At 42.3% G+C, this 26,206-nt stretch overlaps 1 protein-coding gene across 2 annotated transcripts in view; it reads right to left on the reverse strand.

Moving 5' to 3' along the window:
* Positions 1–26,206, reverse strand: part of tln1 (talin 1) — a 115,286-nt gene that overhangs the window by 25,658 nt on the left and 63,422 nt on the right. For both annotated transcript variants that reach the window (XM_075455365.1, XM_075455366.1), the window contains 22 exons: positions 23,753–23,872; positions 21,471–21,668; positions 21,027–21,166; positions 20,857–20,950; positions 20,581–20,670; positions 19,699–19,821; positions 19,418–19,561; positions 19,156–19,317; positions 18,033–18,173; positions 15,916–16,097; positions 14,599–14,731; positions 13,385–13,486; positions 13,064–13,234; positions 11,918–12,166; positions 10,893–11,012; positions 10,652–10,798; positions 10,307–10,473; positions 9,554–9,737; positions 7,212–7,337; positions 5,074–5,190; positions 4,775–4,960; positions 2,707–2,814 (listed from right to left, as the gene is read on the reverse strand). In XM_075455365.1, the coding sequence (XP_075311480.1) occupies positions 2,707–2,814; positions 4,775–4,960; positions 5,074–5,190; positions 7,212–7,337; positions 9,554–9,737; positions 10,307–10,473; positions 10,652–10,798; positions 10,893–11,012; positions 11,918–12,166; positions 13,064–13,234; positions 13,385–13,486; positions 14,599–14,731; positions 15,916–16,097; positions 18,033–18,173; positions 19,156–19,317; positions 19,418–19,561; positions 19,699–19,821; positions 20,581–20,670; positions 20,857–20,950; positions 21,027–21,166; positions 21,471–21,668; positions 23,753–23,872 (3,204 nt within the window). The remainder of the gene's footprint in view (positions 1–2,706; positions 2,815–4,774; positions 4,961–5,073; positions 5,191–7,211; positions 7,338–9,553; positions 9,738–10,306; positions 10,474–10,651; positions 10,799–10,892; positions 11,013–11,917; positions 12,167–13,063; positions 13,235–13,384; positions 13,487–14,598; positions 14,732–15,915; positions 16,098–18,032; positions 18,174–19,155; positions 19,318–19,417; positions 19,562–19,698; positions 19,822–20,580; positions 20,671–20,856; positions 20,951–21,026; positions 21,167–21,470; positions 21,669–23,752; positions 23,873–26,206) is intronic.

Here is a 26,206-nt window from a genome sequence, read left to right on the forward strand (position 1 = left end):
ATAGGACCGTTTGCTTATTGAAGAGGGAACTGTTGCAGACTTTTACCCAGAGCGTGGAAAGTAGCTCTGTCCCTGGAAACTAGCAGGAATGGTAACGGCTGTGTGAGGACTGAACATGCGCACAATTTTTTTTTTTTCATAAATCAATCCGCAGATCATGTGTGTGCCGAACCGAAATAATTGATCCGAACGGATCACGGATCAATGATGATCCGTTGCACCACTAATAGGAATGTAGTGCGTGGACCTACTGGGCAGTGACCTGGGTGGTCTAAATGGGATTATTTTGTAGGGATTAATGTTCTGTATATTATTTTATGTCTGTGCCAGATAAACACTTCTTTGTATTCACAAACTGTATGCATAAAAGGAAAAAAACTTAATAAAAAGACAGTGATTTAAAAAAAAAAAAAAGGATCTCACAAACTAAGGTTATTGGGAATGGCTCTACGTTGTAATGATCTATAAATTCCACATAAGAGGCCGACCAAGAGGAGTCCGACTACTCTTTTCTCATGTGCCAATATAACCATATTGATATTACATATCATATTTATACAATAATATAAAATTCTAATCTGTTGCACATTCTAGTTACATATTCATATACATAGTAAATTATTTGTCACATTCTGTGTTTTTATTTTAAATTTTTTCTACCTCAGTTTTTTATTCTAATGTATTTTATTGTATATTGTATATAGACTGCCATGATGACCTAATTTCCCTTCGGGGATGAATAAAGCCATCTATCTATCTATACTACATAAGGGCTTAGAGATCCCAATCACTCAGTACAGAAGAATATTTCACTGACCTTTGTTTTTATAGAGATTTCTTATGATTCTCTGAATCCTTTAATGGCAGAGGGGTTCTATGTAGGTGGCAGTGATGATGTGGCTGTGCTGAAGTCTGTGCCTGAGATGACAAGGTGACACTCTAAATGTGTGACAATGAAGCTGTGGGTGCAGGAAGGATGTGAGGTCTCTATGACTGGGGACACGGGGTAAGAGTCCTCACCTCCTGAGCTGAACCTCATGAAAAAAAGGGTTCAACTCATTGGGTCAGTCCAGACTTCCACCAGTTTGATTTTCCTTCTCCTTGAAGCCTGTGATCTTTTTTCACCCTGACTTTTTTCTGTGTACCTCTTTTGTTAGCTTCACTTTCAGCTCTCTATGCATACTCCTTCAAAACTCCCTGTCTCCCTCCCTGAAGGCTCACTTGTTCGTGTTCAGCAGCTTTTTCAGATCACTGGTGATCCAATAGGGACCTGCATTTGGATTAGGGCCCAATGCAAATGTTGCTGGGGCATGTAGCTTTAATGTTGCTGTAGGCAGGACCAGGAGATGAAAAGCAAACTCCATTCAAGTCTTAGTGTGACAGCATCTCCGGTACTTCGCTAGCATCCATCCATCCATCCATCCATCCATCCATTATCTTCCGCTGGTCCGGGGATCGGGTCGCGGGGGCAGCAGCTTGAGCAGAGAAACCCAGCTCTTCTGGGGGGACCCCGAGGCGTTCCCAGGCCAGCCGAGAGACATAGTCTCTCCAACGTGTCCTGGGTCTTCCCCGGGGCCTCCTCCCAATGGGACGGGCCCGGAACACCTCACCGGGGAGGCGTCCAGGAGGCATCCTAACCAGATGCTAGTGTTTTTATTTTCACATCTGGACCAATTTCTCTATTGGAAACCTGATAAACATTGAGTAAGAGACAAAAAAAAGGTAAACAAAATTAACTGAACTGTTATGGTCAATAATGGTCTGAAATCCATGTGGAGTGGGAGGGAGCCGAATGAAGCAAAGAGTCCTACGCAGGGACCAACAAAGACAATTGGTTGAAAAAAAGTGAGATAAACAGTAAAAAAGAGTGAGGGAGTCAGTTGAATGTTTTCGTGTTGAGTGGTGAAAGAGAAAAAGGAAGAGAAAGTGTCAGAGAGAGAAATATACAACCTCACTTTCAGAAAAGTTGGGATGCAACATTTGGATAGAAATAGAATTCCACTTTGCAAATCTCATCAACCAATCAGCCATAACATTATGACCTCCCCACGCTGCCAAAACAACCTTCACCTCTTGAGGTATGGACTCCAAAAGACTTCTGACGTGTGTGTTAGGGACCGATGATATTATGCTCCATGCCTCTAACATCACTCAGCTAACTCTGCAACACTTGATTGCTATTTGAAAGCGCACACTAATGCAACAACCAGCTTAATGGTTCTATGGTAAGCGGTATAGCCCTTCCAGTTAATCGATCAATAGAAAAGAGCCCCCAAAGGCCTTTACAGAGGCCACAATGAGGTAGATTTCATGTCTTATTCTTGTGACTCTGATAAGATGAGATTGTCATCTTAAGAGCATGTTTACTCAGTCTTGCATAATGGCGGTGGCTCTCCATCTGACCCCATGGCAGGTGGTTTGTCCAAGCAAGAAATCAACTCTTTTGAATAAGAAGGTTATTTAGTTCAGACTGCACTTCTGTCACAGTGTTACTGGTGTTTCTGTGTGGAGCATTGCAACACTACCTGCCAAGAACACTTTCCTGATCATACATTCCTGAAAATGGAGTTTGTTTTTTGTTAACTTCAATTATCACTGCATCAGTTACATGTGGTAGTGTCATGGATGCTGTCAAGTAGGATTCCTGCTTTTACCGACCTCTGTTAAGTCTGAACATTGCATTCTTAAAAAGATATGTCGTCTTACCACCAGCACATGTTCCAGCAGACCCAGATATCCAGAGGCACATTCGTTGCCATAGCGCAGAGCTCGCATCTGGACGTCCTTGCTGACCTCTGGATGGTGGGCAGCTTCCTAAAATGCAGAGAGAAATCATATTACATCTAAACACTAACAGTATTGGCCAAGGGCCAAATATCATCTTAGAAAGCAAAATTTATGATGTGAAAAAGAGAAAAGGTTTCTTCCACAGTGGGCTTGCTTTGGCTCTGGTGTAATCCATGTTCAGTCAATGTTTTCCATTGGGTGTTCAGTGAACCCTTCACATTTTAAAGCATCCTTAGGAAAGAAAGTCAACTCCCACTTTAAACCTGATATGTTCATGGGTGTGTGATTGCATAGGGATAGGGTTAGGGTTACCCATAAAGGGTTAGGATTAACCCATACCCCATAAAGCCCTGCATCCACAGAATGAAATAAAGACATCAGCAATCATCTTAGAAAAACAACTGCTGCTGCCCATCAATCTGGAAGGGTCCATCATTCCACAGTGAATGGTGAAAACCAAACACATCATATGAGACCTGAACCTGACTGAGATGCTGTGGTGGGACCTTCAGAGAGCTGTGCAGAAACCAATGCTGCAAACCTCAATGAGCTGAAGCAGCACTGGAGATAAGAGTGGGCCGAGATTCCTCCTCAACCATGAGAGAGACTGAGAACGTCCCTGCTGCTGAAGCTGCTGCTACCAGCTGCTGGATCAGGGGTTTACTTAGTTTCTCACTCACTGCTGCTACCAGCTGCTGATCATGGTGTGGACTTAGGTTTCCATACTGCTTCTGCATTTTGGTTTCATTTTTGATTTGACACAATGTGTCAATGTGTTATTGATCATCTGAGGTTGTTTTTTCCTCATTATAAGACCTGGTGAGAACCAGATAAATCTTATGTCCTGGGGTGGTCCGTGGCGTAGTGGGTTGAGCAGGCACCTCATGGACAGAGGCTACAGTCCTCGCTGCAGCTGGCCCCGGTTTGAGTCCCGCATCGGACTGCCCTTTGCTGCATGTCGTTCCCCCTCTCTCTGCCCCCTGCTTCCTGTTTCTCTTAACTGTCCTGTCCATTAAAGGCATAAAAGCCCCCCCAATTTTTTTTTTAAATTTTTATGTCCTGAAGGATAATACTTTATAACTGAAAAAGGGTGTACCTTTCCTTTTCACATGACTGTATAGTATGCATTCACTTTACAAAGCTGCCTTGCTCAGGATAATGTTGAGCTTTTTGGTATATTTGATCTTCATCCATAACCGTCAAGCTGTCCATGCAGCAAAAGTAGATTTGTAGATGACATGGCAGTCATGATTTATTCACCATTAACAATGATAAGAGCACATGTCAGGATCAGTAAAGTCAGCTAAACCTGGTGTTGAGCAGAAGCTTTATCCTCCAGGAACATCAGGAAGAACATGAAACTTGTACTGGCCTGAGCTCCGTGCTTAGAAACAGTGAGGCAGGGAGGGAGGCTTCAGCTCGACCTTTTTGGGAGTTAACATCACTGAGGACTTCTAACAAACCACACACACCTCCACCGTTAAAACCCCTTTCTGAGAGCTGAGGAGAGTGAGCCTTTCACAGGACCACCTTCTCAGCTTCTCCAAAAACACAGAGGAGTGTACTGACTTACAACATCCCAGCATGGGATGACAACCGCTCTAAACTGAAGCAGAGAATCACAAGGACTCCACAAAACTTCTCACAGTTGTCCAGACCTCAAAGCAGGGTCTCTGAGATCATCCCAGACCACACTCATCTTGCATACCACTTCCATCCGCTCCACCTCAGGAACCTCAGGAACGCTGAACAGCTCATTTCTCCAAGCTGTTCAACAGTCCAATTACCCTGACGGATAACCTCAAGCTGTCCTCGAAAACCTTTTCTATCCGAACCTCTGAGGAAAAACTACTTTTTTTTTTACATTAAACCTTCTGCTTGTATTGAAAATGATGTGCTCATTAATACTTATTTTCTTGTTTGAAAATGATGATGCAGTGCTGAGCAGAACAAAGCGTGTTCAGTTTATCAGAAATCTGCTGCATACCTTGCAAGAGTGCAGCATGTCAGCGATGGCCCTTCTGCTCAGATTGGCTGTGGCAATGATATCTTCCTGACGACAGGAGTTCCCAGCAGCCACTGCTTTTGCTGTTGCCATGGTGATGCCTTTAGTCATGCGAATGAATTCCTCTGGTGTGGTCGTCTTGGGTGGTGGGTCAGAGCTGCAGAACACCTGTATGTCGAGGACAGTTCATATTACAGTTCGGAAGCTTTTCAGCAACTGTGTTAATGTATCAACACTTTATCATCATTAGAATCATTATCAAGCATTATACAATCACTCACAGCCAGCTCCTGCTTGATGTGTTCAATGGTGGCCTCTAAGGCTCTGGTTCCCTTCGTGGCTTCATCCTCCACTGCCTTCACAGTCTTCAGGAGGGATGTTACATTGGTCACCATCACCTACAGGTTAGGTCATATAGCCAAAGATCAGACGAACGAATATCTAACAAACTGTTGACTTTCTTCATTAGGTCTTAGAAAAAATAACTTACTCCTTAAAAATGTGCAAAACACTTTTCACATTTGAACAAAATGAAACATTTCCAGTTTACATGCATTCAGATATCCATCTTTACAATGACACCCAACTGAGATAGTGTGCTTCAAACATGTTTACATGCTAAACAGTTCAGTCATTCATTGGCATGGATACAAAATATAGCTTACAGTTTGAATATCACGTTCATATTCCTGCTGTGTAAGAGTGACAGGTTAATTATCTATTGTTAAATATTAATGGTCGTGAGTCCAGATTCCAGGACAGTAGTGGAACATTTGAAGCCCTGACATTATGAGGCAGTGGTTGAGAGTTGGATTTAATATTCAAAACAGCTGATGAAAGCATATTAACTCCCCTCCACAACATGTGAGATGATTCCTGACTTTCAGGAAGACCTTCTGTGCAGTGTTGGTCAAGTTACTTTTAAAAAGTAATTAGTTATAGTTACTGCTCCCCAAAAAGTATGTAATAAATTAAGTCATTTATTAGCTCAAATCAACATATTCATTCATAAGTTAGTCCTCATTGGTGTAAAATGATCTCTGTCAAAAATCTCACTTATCCTCCTGAGTGAAGAATAACTTGTCTGTATCTACATAGAGCAGGTAAGCTCTATGGAGGCTGCCATGTCCTTCCGGTCTATGAAAAATGACGAAGTGCCGAGAGGGACATAAAGCACTTCGAATCGCGATTTCCCCACCAGGCCTACAAGCAGAAATGACGTCATTGTGACGTCATTTCCGCCAAATGGCTTATTACAGCCGCTAATGCTAAATAGATTTTATTCCTTGGCACATATGTCTTTGTGTTCATTAGCTTTCTTTTTGTAAGTGCATCATCTTCTTCTTTTTATTATTATTCCTATGCTCCCCCTGGATATCTTCTTTTTGGCGTTATGCTCACATTTGTAAACTGTTATTTTGTTGATTTACTAATAAAGTTTAAAAAAAAAAAAAAAATGCTAAATAGATTTTATCTCGTAAATGATCCCACTAATAATGCATTGATTGTTACCAAACTTCTGCCGTAGTACACATAGGCTCTTAACTCACAAAACGAGGCATTAGAAAGTTTGTAAGTTTACCGGGAGTTTATTTACCGCTGCTAATGCTCCTATTGCTAACGCAGGCTAATGCTAACGCTGCGTCGACGTCACTTCCGGTAACTCCCGGAATATGACTAATTGCATTGCTTGCACACCAAAGGAGATGTTATGTTATCTGACATGTTATCTGTCATCTGTATTCATAGTGTTGTTGTATGTGTGTTATGTAATCCTTTGTACTGTGTGTTTTGATTTCTTTTTGTTTGTATGGACCTTGAGTCTGAAGCTATAGCTTCTTGAATCTTGACACATTCCGCTTGCCGTAGTTCAAGAAGTTGCAGCGCACATTTGAAAACGTGAGGCGCTAGAGAGCAAATTCATTCAACTTTGCAAAATAAAATTGCACCACTAGATGGGGGAAGAAATTACATAGTGTCCCTTTAAACGTCGTTACTGTCCAGTTATCAGCCTTTCCATAGAGTCCCTTTTCTTTCAGCCAGAAAGCCTGAATGTGTTTCCCCAAACTCTCTTTCATCCTTCAGAGCCTCTTTACACCTTGATGTCTGCTTATGGTTCTTTGTCATATGGACATTGTGCCTGAGGCAAGGTAAGTGATGTATACCATCGACGGCATTTATAGCAGTACGACCATATATCTGCATCAGAGAGCACTTATGACGCTGTGAATTATATTTCCAAGGAGGTTCCCGTCAAGCAGCCGCACAGGCTGCTAAGCATACAGCTACAACAGCTAATGCTCGAGCATAGCTAGGCTTTAATGTCAGGAAATAAAGAACAGAGCATTCTATGGACCTTCAACAGACAAAAAAGGACGTAACAGGTGAGTCTGGTGTGATGGTGGGTTATGTAGATTACCTTAGCAGAATTCTTAAGCTGGAGCATGCTGGGGTCATCGTGGGGTTTACCTGCTGCTGCCTTTGTGGCACTAATAAGGTTGCCCAGGGCTTTGGCCACATCCTTAACTGCATTGATTAAGACCACCTGTGGAGAAGAGAACACAGGTCTGCAGTGTGTAGTCAAAAAACATGTGATTCCAACACAAATGTTCATGCAGCTGCAGCTTCATTGTGTATGAAACCTGATAATGTCTGCCTCTGAAAGAGAAGCTCATCAGTCCGAGGAGGCCGGCTCCTTGGTTGCATTGCGCCTGCATACTGGGAGAAAGCTGGGAGCTCTCCTTTAACACTATTCTTCCATCCCGGTTGTACGATGAGCTCCTTCATCTGCATGTTGAATGAGCTCAGTGTAGTTGGGTTGTGGAGGTTGCCATCTAAAACCCGAACCATCAGTACTGGTACCCCACAGTGTATGAATGCTCTACACTTCTGTCCTCATGGTTAAAAATGACTGGATTTCACAGTCCTCATCTGTTAGGATGTTTAAATTGGCAGGAAGGCCAGCCTTCCTCTGATTCTCAACAATATAGAAATTAAACAGCTGGCCAGCTTTTTGTGCTTTTCATTTCATCTAAATATTCTCGTCATGTACAGTAGCTGATTTGACCTTTTGTTATATTTAGATATTCATGTATTTTTTTTGAATGAGTGGTTGCTATTGGGTGAGTTCGCCATGATAAATCTCATCCAAGCAGGTCAACATGTTAACATGGCAAGAAAGAATTCAATCTTGAATCAAATGAATCATCAGCAGAGAACAAGAAGAATCCAAAGTTTCTTTTCAGCAGTGTAGTCATCTGCTCATGGTGGCTGGAGCTAAGGAGGAAGAGCAGTGACTGGAAGGTTGGTGGTTCGACTCTGAGCCTCCCTGGACCACAAGTCGAAGTGCCCTTGGGCAGGACACTGCATCCTTCTGACGGTGTGGGAATGTGTGTGGTAGATAAAAAAAGCACCATGTAGCCTTTAACATGATGTAGCCCAACAAGTGCTGTGTGAGTGTGTGTGTGTGTGTGTGTGTGTATGTGTGTGAATGGGTCGTGTAAAAAGTGTTCAACAAGACTATAAAAAAGCACCATGTAAGTATAGTCCATTCAATAGAATTGTTTCTATTACAGAAAAAAAGCCCTCCCACTATTGTTCGTCTGTATGTTTGCACAACACTAGAAAAGATCTTGACTAACACACCCAGATAAAGTTCTGAGTGGAATGACTGCATCATGCATTCCTCTATGCACTCAGAACTGGACTCAAACTTGCTTCTGTGCTCTGCTCATGCTCCACAGTTCCTGTCCAGTACACAGATGAAGAAGCCAACAAAGTGGAACCCAAAGGGACCTTCTTTTATAAAAATAAAGCAAAGTGTAAGTATACAGGAATACTGCCAAACTCCCCATAGAGCTGCTCTCATTCAGATATCTTTCTGCTTCTTTTGACAGACGACTAACTGCATCAGAGATTGTGTCTGAAAATCAGCCACGTGTCCAAATGTCCAAACTCTGCTCTGACAAAAATCACCATTCCAGTAACTTAAAGACAACATGTGTGCCGTGTGGCTCTTCTTACATATATGATGATCTCCCTCAAAGACAATTACAATCACCAGAATGTATTGTATCTTTGCTTCTTCTTAACATACTCTGAAAACTTAGAAACCTTCTTCTGGGAACAATGCAGAAAAACTGCTCCATACACTAGGCCTATTGTAATTTTTACAAGCAGAGTATCCAAGCAGCTCTCTGGAAACCCTCCAGCTGCCTTTACGGGATTATTTCCAGACACAAACTTTGTTTCTTCTCTGGAGTCTGTGCCCAGAGTTTGTTCTCCCTCTCATTCTACTTTTTTCTCTTCTTTTTCCTTCAACTCAATCAGTGGAAGCAGAGGTCTGTCCTCCCTGGGTCTGGTTCTGGTTCTGGTTCTGCTTTCTTCCTTCCCACTATTACCAAGTGCTTGCTCAACTGGAAATGTCTCTTTAGGTAAAGAGCTTTGAGATGATTGTTTGCTATGAAATGGCGCTCCATAAATGAAACTGAATCAAAACTGAATTGGAAGAGCTTCTTGTGGAACAAACATGAAATTGACAAGTTGCATGGTCCTTAGTTTAGTTCTCAAATCGGATGAACATGCTGACACTGCTTTCTGGCCTTGCTTTACAGACAGACAGCAACCACAAAAGAAAGCTGATTTCTAATTTTTCACTTCCCTGTTTGGCAAAGCTCCAAACTTTAGTGCAACATGGCAGCCGTGTCCAGCAGCTGAAAAACATGCAAGATGTTCTTTGACGTGTTACTGTGGCGTTCATACCTGGGTCTCTGGGTCTTCAGAACCCAGACTGGCAGCCCCCTGTTTGACCACATCAGCCAGTTTGGTAATAGTGCAGACTGATGACTGAGCAGCCTGAGCAAGTCTCTCCTGGCTGGCTCCAGCACCAGACACAAGCAGCTTGGTGTCCTCCACCAGAGCCTTGGCTGTCTTCAGAATGCATTCTCTGAAAGAAGGAAGGTCCAGAACAATAAGTTTATTTCAGTGTTCTGACTGCAGCCCACCACTACCTGCTAAACAAACTTTTATCTCAGAGGTTTTATTCTGTTGTGGAATAAATCGGATTTTGATAGGCCTTGAATCAGAGACATTTCTCATTGGCTAGCCAACTGTGACATCAGCACAGTGAGCTTGAGGCGTGCTGGACTCTGCAGTTTTCCTGCAGTTGTAACAGCAGTTGTAGCCACTGAGAAAATTAATCAGTTGAACCAAGGGGCGTCATGGGTAGTCATGGCAACCAACCACTAAAGCCTGCTAAACTGTTCTTTATCCTGAAGGTGATGAATCATCAAAGCTGAGCACTATCATGGCAGTCTGAGTCAGGTTGAAATATATTGTTAGGCATTGCAAGAAATCTGGATCTCCAGACCTAAAAATGACCAAGTCTTGTCAATCTGAACAGACCAGGGCTTTCCAGTTAAGAGGAAGTGGCATGTTCACTTAAATGTTTCAGTGTGAACATACTCAGCAGCTGTTTCACTGCGATCCATTTCAAAAGAAGGCAGGAGTTTGTACCTGTGGTCAGCAAAGGTCTCAGCATTCTCCCGGTTTAGAGAACCAGCTGTGGCAAACATGATAGTGGTGTCAAGGTCTGCGATGATTCCAGACACAGCACTGGCAGCTGTTATACAGGCCTGGGTGCCACGGTTACCAGCCTGGAGGGATGCCAGCACATGAGAAACCTGCAAGAAGATAAAAGGATTTACAGTCAAGCCATGAATCCCAAAGACATCAGAAAATTGCTCCATCTGTACTAACTGGAGTTCACCGAGGAGAAAAAGTATCAAAGTATACACATACCCCAAAAACATCGCCCTAAAAACTACTGAAAGGAGGGCACATTTCTGCTTGCAATCTGACCTTCTCAGAGACTTTGCGAGCACTTTCAATCAGCTCTTTTTTAGTGAAGGAGTCATTGGGGCTGCACTGCAGAGCTCCAGCTTTGGTCACCAAACCTGTGCAGGTGAAACCCAACTCTCCCACCTGCTTCTTAATGTGAGAGCCAATCTGAAGAGAAAAAAGAGAGGCAACACAAATTAACAAAGAGAAAACCATGCTGGGAGCTGCCAGGGCTTTTTGGGAAGAGTTTCTAAATGTTTACTTCATCATTCTCTGCTGTAAGAGCTGCATATTTAGCCTCATCTGCCAGATTCCCAAAATTATTTGTCAACTGGTTGGCCAATCCTCCAAGGTCATCTGGGTTGGTGTTAGACTTGGTCACCTAAAGAGAGAGAAAATACATTAGTTTAGGAACTTCTGAGCACGTAGGATTTTGTTTGATCTTGAGCTGACGCCAAAGTAAACGAGACAAAGAAACACAAACAGAAGCGGTAAAAGTAAATAAACCCTACGATTCTAGCCTTGTTCGTTCAGATCTCAGTGCAGCAAGTGACAGCACTGCCTGCAACATTACTGACTTATTATTGGGAATAAAAGAACCACACTCAGCTCTTTCAGTGAGATTTACATCAACAAGTTGGAGGATGTCATGTTTGTTTCTTAAACTGATTGTGATTATTTCCTCAGTTAACCTTCATGTTTGAGGTGGGAAAAAAAAGAAAATATCGTGTATTTCTGACCATGAAGTCTGAAATTATTGATAATTAGGCAGCACTGATTGAATATGAGTCCAATTTGATTTAAGATTGAACTTCACTTTCCCTGTTGTGATGCAGTGGTATACATCACTACAGGATCTAATTGTTCTAACCACCAAAACAACGTGTTTTGGAAAATGCTATTTCTCTTGGATATTTGAGCTTTACGATACAGAACGATATTCAAAGATTAGCATCAGAGATCTGTTTCCAAATGTCACGTTTCACCTTAAAATCTCTAAAACTAAATCGGAATACTTTGGAAACAGATCGACTTGATATATTGGAACCTAAAGAACTGTAAAAACACTGAATGACCCTTTAACTTAAGTGGGACAATTTTTGAATAAAGTTGTTCAACTTTGTACAAAATGAAGCATTAGCACTTCAGAGATTGTTTTTTTTTCTTTAACCATGAAGAAGTAGCAACTGTTTCAGATCTTTGAGTCAGATAACTGAAATGTTTACAAAAATATCAGATCAGATTATCAATAAAATACAAAACTTTAGCAAATGATTCCTTTCTTACCATCTCCTGTACTGTAACAGCAATGGCCTTGGCCGTCTTAACCATTGTAGTCTGGTAGTCCACAAAGGTGCCTTCAGGTTCTTGTCTAGGAGCATCTTCCATTTTATTGATGGCATCATTAATGGAGTCCACCATGCCACCCACAGCACCTGCTGCACTGGCAGCCTCAGCCAAAGTGGCCCCCAGGTCATCAACTGCTTCTTTCATCATCTGCACCGACTCCTCAAGAGCATCCTGCATGTGTGCTGCCTGAAGAAAGGAAACACAGAGGAGTGAATTATCCAACAGGTCTGTTCAAACCGCTCAGCACCAGAAATACAACAGCCCTAAGGGAGCGCATTCTCCATAAAGAGCAATGCTGTGATTTACACATCCATTTATGTCCAGAGTTGTTACATATCTTTAACTGCTTATTTGACTAATTGTATATACTATAGACTGTAAAAATAAAGACTTTTTTTACAGTCTATTTTATGTAGTGAATTTGAAGATCTTAAGCATTAAAGATATGTTGTCTTTCCATAATTATCTGTTGATGTGGTCAAATGTACTGCTACTCATGTAACTCCAGAATGCTTGACCCCATCTCTGGCTGCGGCGTACAGGCTGAGAATGGGAATGACAGTTATTTCACCACTAGGGGACACTACAATAAAAAGATTAAAACTGACATAAATGGGTACAAAAGGTCAAATGATCCATACATATATGGTGCCTTTAAACACTGATAAAATCCTATAGTTTAACTGCATTGTGCCTCTGACATATTCACAGATGGAGTGCTCTGTATTAGCACCGGGCAATATGACAAAAACTACATCTTCCTGATCTTGATCACAGATGACATGAACAGTTTGGGAGGAAGATGACATGAACAGTTTGGGAGGAAGCTGCCGTTAGCTCCAGTCATTTTCAGCCTACCTTTAGTCTCCTCTCCTGGTGGCAGCTCAAACAACGTGTTGCAGATATTAGGCAGGCATGTATTTTGATGTCATGTGCTGAACACATTGGTTGGCTCATCATGAGCTACATTAGCATTTTTGTAGGTTCTGGGACCCAGAGACTGGGCCATGGCAGGCCAGGAGTTAGTCGGGTTCCTCTTTCAGATTTCTAGATGACAGATAGGATAAGTGTAGGCTTCAGTACCTTGGGGTTTCCTCCGGCCTCTTTGGCAGTGTAGAGCATCTGCAGAGCCGACTCTGCCAGAGTCTTTGTCTGGTCTAAGACAGCCATCTGCTGTTGGCTGCTGAGGATCTTGGAGGCTGTGCCAATAGCTGCCATGATCAGGGGCTCAAAGTAGCTGGCCATCTGAGATACCTATCCAAGTATGTGGGAAACAAAACAAATGATGCATTATGGCAAGCTGAAACCACAGTTTCTGAAAAAAGAAACAATCCCAGCCACCTCTGAAGGGTCACCAGTCTTATCTCACTGTGAACTGTGTAGAGGTGTTGCACCAAGTGTTACCTTGTGTCCAAGCTGGGAGGCCTCAGAGCGAGCAGCCACAGCTACAGGATCTATCAAGTTACTGATCTCATGAACTGAAGCTGCCATCTGCTCGTGGAGATTCTACAACATACAAATGTTTAATTCAGTACAAGAACAAATGTCGAACAAGTCACAGATCAGACCAGGTCAGGAACAATGGACTTAAAACGGAGCTAATCTTCATCCTTTCATGACTTCCACAGTGTGGAGCTCTTGAAAGCTTATGGTGAGATGTTGTTTTTGTTTCTTTTGTGGGATCATTTGTGCTATTTTGCAGTACATTGTTGCATGTAATAACATTTTATTGTTTTAATGTTAACACTTTTATTTTATTGCATTTTTCTTCAAACTGTAACACGCATTAGAATATTCAGTCCAAAGCTTGTTTTGTGTGCAGAGAGTCTGAGCAGCATCAGCCATGTGCTGATGTTCACCTTCACAACACGCACAGTGCATCTGACCGACTGCAGCCTGCAAGAGACAGAACTGGAACTGTGCTTAGAGCAGATCCATCCACAGGTGATGAATACCATGCAACGCTGCAGGACCAACAGACCAGCTGCTCATCAGTATCAGGAGGAATGCAGAAGTTACAGGAAGGTTTCCAGAGAAAGTTTCTTCTCTGCTTCATCAAACTAATTCTGCATTCAATTTGCATTCACATGGCAATAGAAATATGTCCCACACCTCCTGGATTAGTACTCGGGATCCTCATGTTATTAATGCTTCTCGCAAGCCAAAGAGATATATGGCCATGAAGAAACAGTGGGCACTGGGGCTTTATGATTTTCACATTTATGGATTCAGTTCACACCTTTAAAGTGCCAGGAAGCATCTCGCTGTTAGTAAAAATCAGAGTTGAAATCCAGTTTGGTGCCCTCTGTAACTTTAATTTTTTATGATTTGCAAACTTAAGTTGAGCGATTTACATGTTTATCATTGTTTGTGTGATAAAAATTCAGTGATAATAAGGACTAAACTGCTTGGGCCAAAAGTCGTCTAAATTTAACCTGAGGTATTCGAGACTAAATGAGGGCTAAGCTTGGACGCAACGCTGCAAACACGTCTCATGCAGCAGTCATTTAGACTGCATCATCATCTTCTGGATTTTTTCTGAGGACTTCATGGCAGTAACACCTACAAACCCAAAAGGGAGTAGCAGTAGTAGTAGTAATGGTTGAGTGTGTACTTACCTCCATAGAGATGTCCTCTCTGGGTGTCAGCTGCTGGCTTATGGCAGCAAGTGAGGCCTGATCAACTTCCCGGATGCAGCTGTTCAACACTTCGATAGCATCATCACATTCTCTCTGGCCAGGAGCTTTTTCTCTGAACAGATTAAATGGAAAGTATCTACAGTGATTCTGGAATAAGTATTTACTATAGAAGTAATGGGATATCCTTAAATTCTTGCAGCAAACCTGACTAAAGCTAAAGACATAAGTCTTATTTTTAGAATTAGTTTGAAATGAAAATGGCTTCGTTTTCAGGGCGCTTCAAAGGGCCTCAGAATTCTCAAAAGCATTCATGCATTTAGACACACACACATACCAATGGTCTGACATGTAGAAAGGTCAGAAAACATAATGTTTTTTTTTTTAAAGATGTTTTTATCTGGCAGTAGCTGGACAGGAAGGTGGGAAGAGAGTGTGAGGATGAGCACAGGCTGTGACTCCATCCTGGACCGGTTGTGCTGAGGACCTGCAGCCTCGGTACATTGGGTATGTTCACAAACAACTCAACTACCTGATGCAGAGAAAGAAGCTTTCCATGGTTACAATGATATCACAACAGAATAGAAATAACTACTGTGTGGATAAATGTAAACCTATCGTATATATACATACATATGTGTGTGTGTGTAATTGCATCTTCTCTGCATTTTCTATGGAGCTTTTTCCTGTGAAAACAGATTTCTGAAACATTTTTCGGTGCTCATTTGGATGTTGTGCTGCTGGAAGGACTTCTGCTGAGAACTCTGGTCATATTTTAGATCTGTTATTATGCATAAGCATGGCAACAGGAAACAGTTGGAGGAGCTAACTGAGCTTTCCAAAACCCAAATAATTGCCTATAGCAAGACCCCCAAATCAAGATGAGTTGAAGAGGGTTGAAGCATTTCATCCATTGATCATAATAGGAAGTGTGTGTTCACTGGCAGATAAAATGGACGAGCCTGGATCCCTAATGAGGACACAGCAGGATTATCACCATGGTAATATTATTCTTTTCATCAAGACATGGCTGCAACTCTAACAGCTCTCTGCTCAGCTTTAAGACTATCCGGGCAGACAGAGACTGCAGACAGAGCGGTAACAGGAAAGGAGGAGTTTACAGAGCTGGTTAACAACAGATGCTGTAATCCTGGACATGTCACTGAGAAGGAGCGTCTCTGCACCACAGATGTTGAACTGCTGGCTGGGAGTTATTTTCCATGTTGTCTACTGAGAGTTCACCTGGGTTGCCTGCCAATGCTGCATGTGTATTAGCAGCTGCTGTACAGCAAAGCTCACCTCATGTTTGTGATGAGTTTCTTGATGGAGTCAGACACTGTCCTTGAGTGTCCAGCCAGCACTGACCACTTGGGAGGGTCTTTAGGGTTGACAGCCAGAGATCGGGCTGTCTGAATTAGGCCAGTTGAGCTCTCCAGCATCATCTTTGCTGCTGCCACTATGGGCTCCATGGCTGCATGACCCTAAGGAATGGGAATGAACATCATGACCAAAATGGCTCATCTCCTGTTGTGCTTTGTTTGATGATGTGTGATACGTTTTCCATGGCCGCCCGGTTCAGCCTCTATCTCCTTTACTGCAGAGTTATGGTGCTGTAATGGGTGTTTCATTTATTTTGGAATAATCTAGCTGCAATAAGTAAGGCCTGCACTGAAAATATGCTGATGATTGGCAGTGTATGTTGCTCACAGTCCAGTATTGTGTATATTGTTCAGCAATGGCAGTGCCCTTCCTCTCTTAAATGAGCTTTTACACAGGAGACAGCCATTCTCGGTCAGGAGTTTATACTTCATACATACATCTGTGGATGCAATGACGTTTATACTGATATTTTTCTGTAAAATATTTTGTATACTAAACATGGAGAAGCAGCATTTAGCTGTTATGCTGCAAACAAGTGGAACAAACTGCCAGTGGAGATTAAACTTTCACCAAATGGAGACATTTTTAAATTCAGGTTAAAAACATTTCTTTTCTCATGTGTCTATGCATGAAATCTGCACGATATCTTTTAACTTATCTTGACTGTTGCTTGTTTTTAAATTCATTTAAATGATTTTATTTGTTTCTCTTTATATTCTTTTCTGTATTTTAATGTTTCTTCCAATCCCTGCTGCAATGCTTTTATTTTATGTAAAGCACTTTGAACTGTTTGTACATGAAATGTGCTATATAAATAAATTTGATTTGATTTTGATACGATGAGAAAATCTGAATTAGAAAATGCATGGATGGACATTGAGAAATGTTATTCTTCTAATGCTGAACTATTTTGCCACAGTCTCCAACTATCATTATCTTCCCAAACACTCTCTAAAGCCTCTCTGAAGTGAATTAATCAATTTTTCAATCAATCATTTTATAGTTGATTCAATTCAAAATGTTACTGAACTGAATGACATGTATTCATGTTAAAGAACAATAGTATTATTCCATACCGAGTCCTCTTCCACAATAGAAATAGTGTCAGAGTATTTCTGTACATGACAGGACTGTAAGGGGTACAGAGTGAAGAGAAACAGCTGCTGTGCTGCTGAACACCTCCTCAGACACACAAACTGTGCTCTGTTTGTCAGCTAGTCCATAAATGATCACCATGTTCCTCTCGCTGTTTCTTTTTAGCACTCTTTACTGTTCCAGCCTTTTGTTGCCTCCATCCCATTGTTCCTGAGACCTGCTGCTGCTATTAAATTCAACACGAGTTAAATGTTTTATATGCGCTACTGTGAGTAAAATGTACATTGGTTTTTATTTTCACATTTTACAAGCGTCTCAACTCTTTAGGAACTGGGTTGTGTGTCTTGAAGCAATCGTTCTGCTGCAACTTGAATGTTGTGGACACTGGCTCCCTGATAGTGATTTTTTTAAATTGCATCTCTGGCATTAGAACATCAGTGCCTTCAGAATGGAGTAGTGTAATGCTCTACTTTCCGGTGAAAACCCACGGTGAGACAACTTTCTGCCTGTGAAACAGCCTCCTGAGGACAGCAGGGAATGTTACACTTTTTACTTTACTTTGTTTAAATGATTTATTGTGGGTTTTTTATCCCATTTCATTTATGTATCGTGCTTTGTTTGTCGTATGTATTTAACGTTTTTACCTCATCTCTGGTTTTTCCTCACTGCTAGTGAGTGTGTCAAAGAGAGAGACTTTGGGGCTTTTTGGGATATGTTGTCGTCATGTAAGTGCTGAATAAATAAACTTTGATTGATTGATTGATTGATTGATTGATTGATTGATTGATTGGAAATGCTCCCTTCCCTAACCATTGTGCACACTATAAAAACAAACAAATAAACAAACAGTTGTGGAAATGGGTTTGTAAGAGCTGAAAGCTAAAATCTTCAAACATAAATAGTATGACTTGCTGACATTTGAATGAAAGATGAGGACAAACCTCAGGACTGATCTGGGCAGGAATGCTGGCAAATTCTGGGTTGGAGGCGAAGGCAGTCAGGTTGTCCACAGCTTCTATCAGAGGACCGGTGGCAGCTTTGCACTTCTCCCTGTTCTTCTCATTAAACGCTCCATCTAAAGCCTGTGAAGGGGACACGGCATTACTCACAACGTTGGAACAGACCAGGTCATTAGGCTAGCTTATAACAATATGGTAACAATAACAATAAATTTTTTCAAATAACATACAGCGAATACTGCACAGTATTAAGTATTTTTATTAAGTATTAATTAAGGCTTAATGGTGTTTCCTAAAGGGGGCACTGATAAACCTGGTAACGCAGCCCGCTTAAACCACCGTCACACCTGACCGCAGAGCACGCTAGCTCCTTTAGCCAGAGCACGCTAGCTCCTTTAGCCAGCGCTAGATGCAGGCACAATGGATCGGTTTTTAATTAAAAAAAAAGGGCAAAAATCAGCACAAAAGCCATGCTCATCTTAAATGTCTCACTATGATTACAACAACAAACTACAAATACAACATGAAGAAAGTCAAGGACATGCACGTCAGGTTCCGCTCATCCCAGTATTAAGGTAAATGTGGTCTGAATTGAAAATGTATTGGCTGTGTTGTTTCTTTTTTTTGTGCGATGATTTATATGTAGAAATGCAGATTTGCAAAAGGGGACTTAGTATGTTGTCGTAAAAGTGGCTCTTCCCTTGATTTTGCTCTGCCAATGTGGCTCTTGTGAAAAAAATAGTGAGTATCACTGCTCTAAGCCAACGCTACCAATTTGTGTTTTAAGGATCAGTACGTCTTATTGTTTTATTCAATATCTACTGGGCTCTAGGTCAAAATAAGCCAATGGGCCTCCGTTTACCTCTTCTGGATTTATTCCTTCCAGACCACAGGTTTGATGCTCAATTAAAGTTTAAGTACAACGACAAACAGCAAGATGGGGGGAAAATACTTGATTGACTGGGCTTCAAATAAGCCAATCCCAGTTGGCCTACAGAAGTCCAGAGCCTTAATCCATCCCTTTCTGAAAACCAGGCACATGCTTTCACACAACACAGATGTTTTTCCTCGTAGAATTGATCCCAAAAGGATTTGCAAAACAAACCTTTATGGATTTGACCAGGTTGGCAGTGGTGTTGGCCACCTCTTTGGCTGACTGGACAAACTGCCTCTTGGCAACAGGGTTGGGAGTCTTGGAGGAGGCCAGGCGGCACGCGTTACACAGCGCAGAGGTGTGCTTGGCCACAATGGTAGCAGCAGAAAGCACCTGAGCACACATACGGTATGAATGGATTCCAACACATTAATACTCTCACACTGAAACAAAAAGACCATCAGTAGGAGACTACAGTGAGGAAAGCATGTACCTGAGATTGGGTGCAGGCTGGGTCCACCAGGTTCTGGCAGGCCATCTGAATAGACTGATTAGCACGGGCAAACTGAGTAGGGTCCACCAGGCCCTTCTGACCAGCGGAGCTGTTAGGGTCCGACACTCCCACCAGATAAGCAGCCTACAAACATCAGCAGATCACTGGTCAGCTTCCAGTAGGTAAGAGTTAGAGATCCTGAGATTAGAAACAAGCTGAACACACTTCTTACCATCCCACTCCATTTTCACTACTACAGTAAGCTTAGGTCAGGGTTTTACCTGTGCAGCTGCTTCAGTGAGACCACATAAGGCTTTGGACGCGGCACTGACTGAATCACCAAACTCTGGCAGGTTGGAGTTCTTGGCATGATGCGAAATACCAGCCATGGATTCACCCAGAACCTGTCAACGGGACAAAGCTTGGTTTGAACAATGGAGTCATTTTTAGGACTTTACAGAGAACACAGGCTAAAAAAAAAATCTAAAGCTACCGTCATAATAACAAGGTGTGGCTCAAACCTCCACACTTTGTTGCTGATTAATACAATTTGGCAAAAACAGACTGATGAATGCCATCAGCTCTTGACCATTTTTGACAAATGTTTGCTCAGATTCGTTCCTGATTTCAGTCAAAACATCTGAATTTATTCTTAAGCCTCTCTCAGTTTCAGAGGATCATTACTTGCATATCACTCATAACGCATAAAACTGTTCTTGGACACTTTCTTGTGGTGAACAATACATTTAGAATGTCAGCCTTTCATTTATTGGATTATATTCGGCAGCTATAGCTACACAGCAGCAGGACTGATGCTGTTGATTACGTTTCCCCACAGAGAGGGGCAAACAGCGACACCACACACACACACACACACACACACACACACACACACACACACACAGTCATTGTATGAATCTACAAATTACACAAGACACTTTTCAAGGGTCAGTGCAATTCAAGTATTTAGATTTCAATGAAAGTGGAGACGCTGGAACTTGAGCTGCTAATCCACATCTAATCAGGTCAATGAGTTTTCACTGGTAGAAATAGCTGCTTAAATTTTATTTCTGTTCACAACACAGAATGCTGTCCTTGAGGACAAAAGCTCAGAAACAAGAGGAGGCTGATGGAAGAAGCAAACAGGTGAGAAGAGCAGCAACCTTGGAGTTCTCCATGACGCTGTCGATGGACTCAAAGAACGACTGGTCATTGACAGCCTCCGTCGGGTTCTCCAGCATCCCTCTGACGGACTGCACACAGAGACAGAACAATCACAACCAGCATACCTGAGAAACACACACTGCACCCATACCACATGACCTCTGTATCCTACGATCTGGTGCCTGTTACACGACTTTCCTTTTTCTCCAGGCTCTCAGGGTATGGTGGATTAAGCATCAGATGCAACAGAATGATGGATTTATGATGGTTGTTACCTCCAGCTCTCTCAGAGCATTGTCACACTCCTTCTGGCCTGGAGCCTGCTGAGTGCACATAGTGATGAGCTGGTTGATACTGTCTGTCACTGACCTGTAAACACAACGGCTCAGACATGTAAGAAATGAATAGCTGATGGAGAACTGGAGGACATGAAAGGCTGTTTTACCGAGCAGCTGCTGCTAACTGGTTCTTGAGGTTGGGGGAGCTGGGATCAGTGGACAGAGCTTTGGCTGCCAGCAACAGCTTGCTGGACGACATGGAAATCGTCTTCAGGTTGGACACCACCTGTGTCTGGTCTTCTTTAGACTGGAGGAGATGAGGACAGTATTAAATTGGATTGACATTTTAAATATAAAATGATTATTGGACATTCAGGAGTCATATGTTGTGAAAATTTGATCTAAAATCTTCCAAACTGCTTCAATACAGTTTTTATGCTGGAATTACAGAGGTTCTCCTGACTCCTGGTAGTATGACGTGTTTTACCATGAACAGCTGGGAAGTGGATCAACTGTCATGTTAAGTTACAGAATGTGTTACGTGAACAGAAAGCTTCAAATCAGCCTTTGCCACAATAATTTATGGTCAAGTCTTTTGTCATCAAACTGACGTGGGACGTTCCAGCCATGTCAACGCCGGCCTCCAGGAAGTTGCTGAAGTCATTTCCAAACTTGCTTGTTGCCCTGGCCAGGTCCTGGGTGGTCCCTCTGGATGCCTGAACCACCTCATTGGCTGACTGGTTCAGGCCTGCTGCAACCTCATTGAGCTGCGCCTGAACCTCCTGGAAACTCCGTCCACTGGATGGGAACTACGGCAGGAAGAGAAGGACAAAAAGAGCTCTAAGCAATAACACAGCATAGCATCTCGTATAGCAGTGAAAAAACTGTATCCAAATTAAAAGAAAAGTTTGCTTTTGCTAAAAAAAAACGTCCTCCTGATCAAAACTGTATCAATGTTCATCAGACAGTGCGACCTACTCCCCCATTAGCTGAAGTTGTGTGATGAGAGCTTTTAGTTTTTGGATACGCTTTGTTGTTTTATTCATTGCTTTGATCTTGGCTCTCTCATATGTATGTTATTCACTTCTACAGTACAGCTTGGAGACAAAACACAGAAAGACTGTTTAGAGCAAAGAGGGGAAAAGCCCAAAACAAGATATGTATGCTTAAAAAACAAAGAAAGAGGGGAGTTGGCACAGTGGATCTTGTGGGTCTCTGATGTGCATCTCTATTATCTTCATTTGATAAAGAAAGAACAGAAAGTTCTGAGCTGATTCCCATTTCCATGCCCCCCATGAGCTTTTGGACTTCCCAGACTCTCCGTTATTCTGTTATTACCGTGGGGTGATCCCATCTGGGTGAGTCTATCGCACTCCCGCTGGATGGTGGCTGGAGCTGCTCAGGCCTGTGTGACCGAAGGCACTGGGAGTCCTGTATGCATGCCTCACTCCATTTTAAAAATATCTTCTTTTTTTCATAGTTCTACATGTATTTATTTCAGGGGACACTGATATTTATATTTCAAACTAACCTACAGTAACTGATTTATTTAATCATTCATTCATTTATGTTGAATGATTCATTCTTCTTAAATATGCAGTCAGGCCCACGCTTCAGACAGCAGTTTTGGAGCACTTTACTTTAAAAACTATAATATATCCTTCAAATCATCAACTGCTTTTACTAATTTTCCAAATGAAAAACTCTAAAATACCGTTAAAAGTACTTCCAAAACATCTTTTTTTTTTACATATCATATATAAACACACACTGAATTTGCTACATGGGAAATGATAAAACTAACCAAATTATATTTAACAGCAAATCATCAACACTGGATCAATGTCTAGTGTTGACAATAAAGAGGGTCTTGCAACTGACAGAATGATAATAATGGCGCAGTACGCCAAACCTATTATAAGTGATCTGGGGGTAAAAGTGGACGCGTACCTCAAGTTTGACAGCCAGATTAAAGCTGGGGTTAAAACGAGCTTCTTCCAGTTGAGACAGTTGGCAAAAATAAAACCCTTTCTTCCAAGACAGCACTTAGAAACAGTAATCCACGCCTTTGTAACCACTAGGCTTGATTACTGCAATGCACTTTTTATGGGGGTTAGTGGGTCCTCCATCGCACGCCTTCAACTGGTACAAAACGCAGCTGCACGACTTTTAACTGGCACTAGGAAATTTGAGCACATTACGCCGATTTTAGCATCTCTCCATTGGCTTCCCGTCCATTTTAGAATTAATTTTAAAATTCTTTTATTTGCTTTTAAAGCCATGAATGGCCTTGCACCAGTGTACCTCTCTGAGCTTCTGCAGCCCTACGCACCCAGTCGAACCCTCAGGTCAGCTGATCAGCTGCTCCTGAGGGTTCCTAAAACAAGGCGGAAGCTCAGGGGGGACCGAGCATTTTCTGTTGCTGCCCCTAGGCTCTGGAATGAGCTGCCGCTGCACATTAGGCAGGCCCCTTCCTTGTCCTGTTTTAAAAGTCGTCTTAAAACACACCTCTTTTCTTTGGCTTTTACCACCGTCTAGGTTGTTTATTTTATGTGCACAGTTTTGTTTTATGATGTTTTTATTGTGTTTATTTTAACGTACAGCACTTTGGTAACCTTTGCGTTTATTTAAAATGTGCTTTATAAATAAAATTGATTGATTGATTGATTGATAACATAAATATATATTCATAAAGCCTCTTTTATGTATATGTGAGGGTGTCGTGTTTATGGCATTTGGCAGAATACATTCTCCATAACGTATCAAATTACTAAAACTTCTTATATACCGGTATTCACATTGATTGTCTGATACAGTCTGATAGAGTTTTTCATTTTTTTAATGATATTCATCTGACTATTATAACATTATCAACAATCATTTTTGTACTCACAGAATCAGCCAAGAGAGCCTTGCTGGCTTCGCCCACAGTGCGTATGGCGTTGTCCACATCCCTCTGGCCAGGAAGGGAGTTCACACATCTGTTCAGAGCCTGGGACACCGCCTTCGCCACCTGCACACAATCACACACAATCATTAGCACTTTACTAATCAGTCAACAGTTTAACAAACAACTCCAAATGTGTTTGTGTTCTGAAGTCTTAAAAAAAAAAAAAGATCATGCTTTCACCTACAGCTGTGGGGCCCAGCCTCTTTTTTTAGCATGTTAAATCACAGCCTGAATGCTCCCACCACAGATCACCAGGGACCACTGGATGGGAACCATCGGGCCTCATGCAACAACCGTTCGTACGCACAGATTTGTTCTTAAGTCGTGCGTACGAGTGATTTAAGAGAATCTTTTCGTATTTTACGTTTTCTTTCAGGTACGAACAGAATTTACAGTGATCCAGACCTGTCGTAGGAGTTTCCTAAAATAGTCCACCGTTACTGGAATCAAGTTTGCTTGACTAATGGATTGTATATTTAATTACTTTGAAGCAATCATAAATAAATAAATACATTATACCCCATAATGATACTGACATTATTCTGTTTGACTTAAATTATGCACTGATTGAAGGTTAATTTGACTCTGTATATAACAAGGTCAATGGGAAGTGTAACCAGCGGCTGACTTGCTACTTTTGGATGCCTTAGCACAGTGTTTCCCAACCCTGGTCCTCAAGGCACACGGCCCTGCATGTTTTCCATGTTTCCCTGCTCCAGCACACCTGATTCAAATGAATGGGTCGTCCTTAGCATTCTGCAGAGCTTTAAGACCTGACCCAATTATTTGAATCAGGTGTGCTGGAGCAGGGAAACATGGAAAACATGCAGGGCAGTGTGCCTTGAGGACCAGGGTTGGGAAACACTGCCTTAGCGCGTCAGGCTCTTGGAAGAGAGCGTGTGTTCCGAGACCGTGTAGATGACCTGCGGAGACAGACGAATGGCTGACATCATGATATAGGCTACATTTACACTGCAAGTCTTGATAACCAGATCTGATTTTTTGCCTAAATCCGATTTTTTTTAACGTGTGGTTACACGTACTTTAATAATGTGACTCATATCGGATTCACGCGATTACACTTGCCTATCACCTGAAACATCGCGCATGCCTACTTAAGTGTTTACCAAACTCTACTGCTGAAGCAAATGGACGACGTTGACATAGGTGTGATGCTAGTGTTGCGATACATGAGAAGTTCGCCCAACATTGGCAGGATTTTAAGGCAGAGAAGGAGGAAAAGGGCCGTTATTGCATCCTGTGCACACGCTGCAATTATTGCCTCCTCAGCTGTTCAGAGGAGTGTCTGGGTGCGAGACCGATCCCAGGACTGGTGGGAGAATGTTGTGGCGGGCTTTGATGAAGAGCAGTGGGTCAGCAATTTTAGAATGCTGTGCGAGAGTTTGTCCCCATTCTTCTCCTACCAAGACACCAAATTTCATCGGGCGATTCCACTGAAAATGCGTGTCGGTGTCGCTCTTTGGTGGCTCGCAACAGGTGCAGGCTATCGCACATTGGCTCATCTATTTGGCACTAGCAACGCATCAGTGTGCCTGATTGTAAACAACTTCTGCCAAGTCGTGCGAGATGAGCTGTGGCATCGGTACATACAGCTTCCACGAGCTGATGAGCTACAGACCGTCCTCCGAGGTTGACGTGTGGAACGCAATGTGTAAGAATATCCGATCTGCCCGTTTACACGGCGGTCGCATTGTCACATATCCGATTCATATCTGATAAATTTCCACATATGAAGGAGGCCTGTATCCGATCTCAAAATATCCAAATGCATGCGTCCTTGTCCTATTTACATGGTCAAAAAACATATCCGATCTGTGTCACATGAGAGCAAAAAATCGGAATTGGGTAACATTTAACTGACAGTGTAAATGTAGCCTTAGATTTCCAAGGACTGTGCTGCTGCAAATATGCAGCTTGCTAGAGCCACAACTCCAGAGAGAAACACGCTGATCAAACCCAATTCCACCACACATCCAGGTCCTCACTACCCTTGGATTTTTGGCCACTGGAACCTTTCAGAGGGAGATTGGAGACAGATAGGGGGTGTCCCAGTCCTCTGTGAGTCGTGCGCTCCCCCTTGGTCATCAAACGTCTCATCAGTTTATCACCCATGGTACGTCAAATTCCCATACACCGCTGTCCAACAAGAACAAATTAAGAGGGACTTTCTTGCCTTGGCTGGACTGCCAAACATAATCGGAGCAACAGACTGCACACATATACGCATAAAAGCACCCGTGCTGTGGTGGAGCACACTGAGCTGAAGGCCAGGTGGGTGTGTCCCCATACAGTGGGCGGCAAACTGCTCTATAGCCCAGAGAAATCTGGCATGCTGCGTTTTGCACAATATTGCCATGAACGAGGGTCTCCACCTGA

Source organism: Odontesthes bonariensis, chromosome 22 (genome assembly GCF_027942865.1).
Source record: "Odontesthes bonariensis isolate fOdoBon6 chromosome 22, fOdoBon6.hap1, whole genome shotgun sequence".
NCBI lineage: Eukaryota > Metazoa > Chordata > Actinopteri > Atheriniformes > Atherinopsidae > Odontesthes > Odontesthes bonariensis.